At 39.1% G+C, this 4,090-nt stretch overlaps 1 protein-coding gene across 7 annotated transcripts in view; it reads right to left on the bottom strand.

Annotated features, from left to right (window-relative positions):
- The window catches only part of LOC128878901 (syntaxin-1A), a 64,757-nt gene that overhangs the window by 40,493 nt on the left and 20,174 nt on the right, over positions 1-4,090 (bottom strand). For all 7 annotated transcript variants that reach the window (XR_008457520.1, XR_008457519.1, XM_054127556.1 and 4 more), the window contains exon 3: positions 1,180-1,279. Coding sequence is in view for 5 of the 7 variants with exons in the window: in XM_054127556.1 (XP_053983531.1) it covers positions 1,180-1,279 (100 nt within the window). In the remaining 2 variants the exon portion in view is untranslated. The remainder of the gene's footprint in view (positions 1-1,179; positions 1,280-4,090) is intronic.

Raw genomic sequence — 4,090 nt, 5'->3', positions numbered from 1 at the left:
TGCGCCAGAATACGATCTCCTTCCTCGTCTTGACCTGTCCCGTCCTGAGAGGGTGCGAAGACAATTTGTCGGCGAAGGTATCAGTCAACAGTTCTGTCACAACAAAAAAGAGCCAGGAAGGGAAAACCCATAGAAAAAGTAAGACGCTGAAGAGGAAGCTACAATCACCGTCGCGCGTCTTCCTACGCAGAGAAGAGACGTCTCGACCGGCGGAGATCGATAACCCCAAAGTAAACGACGAATCTCCCCTTCCGACGTAGGAACTCCTCCGCAGTCTCGAACGTCAGCTCTGAGGAAAGATGGGGGAAAGCGATTCGCGTTCCTCCTGTCCAGATTACGTTTTCCTACGTTGGATGGAGACCATAGCAATCTAATCTAGCGCGATGCGCGTACACAGACGTCGCGTGAATGGGCCAGCATTGCGAAAGTTTCGTCACGTGGTCATTAGGACAATGACAAAAGCAAATAGGAGCGGATCGTTCGCAATTAGCTCGAGACGAGTATGGAATGGAAGACTCGGTGGATGGGAATTTCGAAACACGGGGACGCTGTTTCTCAGCGAAACGTAGCCTCGTTTCTGGAGCAAGCGTTCTGGGACCACAGATGCTTATTATATGCTGAACCGATGCAAGAAAGCGCTGGGATGACCTGGCGTAATGCGAGCAGCTATGTAGAGTGGACCCGAATGGTAATCACGATTTCAAAGGAATCCGTCATTTCGCTAGTACATAAAATTCTTAGGTACGCGGTGGATAATCTTGACCAATGACGTAACTTTTTTCGAAAGTCGCGATCAATTTTGAATTCCATCCAATGCTCTCTTCAAACCTGTATTATTATACTCACAAACACGTTGTTTCTTGTGATAATGTTTGTTGTAGGTGGAAGGAGGCTTGCCTACGCTGCAGCCTGTTTCTTAAGTTTATTTCGACACGAAGGTGTCTCTTTGTATGTAACGCGGACTCGTACTTTCTTATTATACAGAGTGTCTCCGTAATTGATGGTACAAGCGAGTCCAAGTGTAAAGGGTTAAGATAATCGTCTGTTATTGGACCACAGCTCGAGGAACGCGTCGCGTTGCAAACGGCGACCATAAAATATCGTTTGAAACGGACGCTCTTTCCAACAACGAATCAAACAGCTCAAACAAAACGGACTAATTATCATAACGGTACTCACTCTCGTCGGTCTGTGGCGCCGATAAGATGGCACTGTGCTTTTTCTTGACATCTTCTACGTTCGTCTGGATCCTGTCTATCATTTCGCGGATCTCCTCCACCTGTGCAAAAATTGAATATTGTTAAATGACGCAACGATGTCGGTTTAAAACTGTAAGTGATCCTTTGTCAATCCAAATTTTTATTTTTTATGTTTCTTAATGTATTCTTGTCAGAGTTATATCTGTCTAATAAAACTGTCCAGTTTGGAATAATTACGAATTGTCCGAATAAGGTCGTGTTTGAATTCATCTTCGTTGGAAAAACCTCACAAACCCATCGATAATACACTCGTTAACACGTTGACTGCCAGACAAATATTCTTGAAACTTTCTGCTAGGATTAAATGTTATTTAAACTATCGGAGACTACATAATAACTACACAGTAACTTCATACAAATTTGTAAATTCCGCTTGAATTTATTTCCTTTGATATTTGACTTTCAGAATTAATTTGTTTAGTTGCTCAGTGAAGACCACTGTCACCCATATGTGGGTGACATGGCGATCAACGTGTTAAAACATAAATTTTAATTTTTAATAACGGATGACTCGTTGAGATGCTTAGTCTCTTGGAATAATTTCCCCTCTCCCTCCGAAAAAAATACGTATTAATATATAAAAATGATTTGGCTCAAATTCACACCATATAATATTTAAATAAAAAGTAAGTCTTTGGGAAAATTTGGACCCGATAGGTGGCGCTGGGATGGAGATATCGTAGAATAAGAATAGTATTCCACGCGGCTGAAATCGCGGAGTACAGCTAGTAACATACGAGGAAAAAAAGAGATATTGAGAGACTTTGATCCTTTGTTAAAAATACATTTCCGTGTTGCACACTCGTTCAGAAGAAAATAATTGCAATTAAAAAATGGATGGAGGAAAGAAGAGCACGATAAAAAGATATTCGACGAATTCTACTCGCGTCACTTTATACGGTCCAGGAAAAAAAAGAATCCTACAATCAAACCGCAAGCGTCACGCTCTTGAAAATAATTTTATCGTGCCGGAAGAGTCTAGCGGCGTGGATGATAGCAAATTTTATTTTCGAAGCACGAAAGCAATCATGGAAACCTCGATCTGTACAATTCGCATAATGTTATGGATTAACAATTTTTGATCCATTGTTGGGGTCAAGAAAAACTTGAATTTGAATTACAAGATGCACAGTGGGTGTAGAATGTATTCGTACACCGGATCAATTTCCCAAAAAACTTTTGTGTGAAATTGTAGTTTCAAAACGATTGATTGACGTGATTGATTCACGTTTGAACTTGATAAATATAGAGAATGATTAAAGGAGAACCCTAGACGCTTGTACAACTCTCACTCGTACATAAATGATACAGTGAGTGTAGAATGTATTCGCACACCGATCCCCAAAAAACTTTTGTGGGAAATTGTAGTTTCTTAACCTTTTTTTTTTTTTTTATAATCAATGATATTTTACATATTCTCGACAGTCTCTATGATAGATATAGTCCGAACAACATTTACTAGTTAATATAATTTGTGAAATTTAACAAAAAATTGCGAAAAGTGGGTAAAAGTATAGGAGCAATAAATATTTGTACGATTCTCATGACGAACCATTTACAGTAGAGTTTGTAACGTAAACACATTAGTTTATTGCCCCGTGCGAATTAGAAAACATCAAATTTCGAGTAAAGTACTTTTAAACAGTTGCGCGAATACTTATTGCTTCAACGTTTATATCGATTAATTTTTTTTTTGTAATCTATCTATTCTAGAGATTTCCGAGAATATGTAGAGAATATGTCATTGTTTATAAAAAGTAAGTTAATAAATTACAATTCTACACAGTATTTTTGGAAATTGATCGGTGTACGAACACTTTCTACACCCACTGTAATTACATTTTATACGGAATGAGTAAAGAGTTGTTCGTATGATTATTCATGATTACATCCGCGATCCCTGTGAGATTAATCATTTTTCAAACTATCCAAATTTCAGAATTTTTGAAAAATTCATCGACACTTGTCGAAGCATCGGTAAAAACTAAAACGTATCCAAGTTTCAGCACAACTCGAAATGTTACAGCAAAGTGTCTGATTTCACCTGGAATGGTCCGCCCTTCAGGCGTAACAAAATGATCGTCTGTTGTTTCCACGGTAACGCTCAACGCGACGTTTCACCTTTATTAGATCCAATATCATCCCACGCATAAAAGCAATTAAAGTTAATGCGTACCCACGCAAATAGCGACCGATACAAATGTCAACGATGTCGACGATGCTATTTACGCACCAGCTTTCTACTTTGAGCTGCCGTGGGCAAGCGTAGGTGGCGTTTTGTCTCGTCGAGTCTCTAATTTCCAACATTTTCCATTTTCCGATGCTACACGGTATTACTACGCGTAGAAATTAATTCTGTCCCTTTACGTTCGAACATTTATAATCCTAGTCTAAGTAGAAATATTTACTCGTCGTTTAGTTGCGTTAAATTACCAAGCTTCCAAGTTTTCCACCTCATCTACATTCCAATGAATCTACACAACCTAAGACTCAACCCGATGGACACCACGTTGTGTGCTGTACTGGATAGCGTGGATTTTCTATTATGGACGAACGGTAAGTTTACTTTAAGAAAGGACAGAATTATTTTCAACGCCTAGTACATGGCGTTATGAAATTGTTGGCGCGAGCGGATGCAAAAGATGAGAGGAGATATCGTTATACAGGGTATCCAAGCCTTAGTGATACAGCGCTCTAACTCCAAAACAATCGGCCTAATGCAAAATTTCAAATATGGAAATTGCATGGTAAAGTGGGGCTCATGTTTCACCGAGAAGGAATTTTTGTTAACTTTGTTATTTAACGAGATATGATGATCAAGTTTCGTTTTT

The sequence above is a fragment of the Hylaeus volcanicus genome, chromosome 6, assembly GCF_026283585.1.
Source record: "Hylaeus volcanicus isolate JK05 chromosome 6, UHH_iyHylVolc1.0_haploid, whole genome shotgun sequence".
NCBI lineage: Eukaryota > Metazoa > Arthropoda > Insecta > Hymenoptera > Colletidae > Hylaeus > Hylaeus volcanicus.
This window is presented reverse-complemented; position numbering and strand designations above follow the sequence as displayed.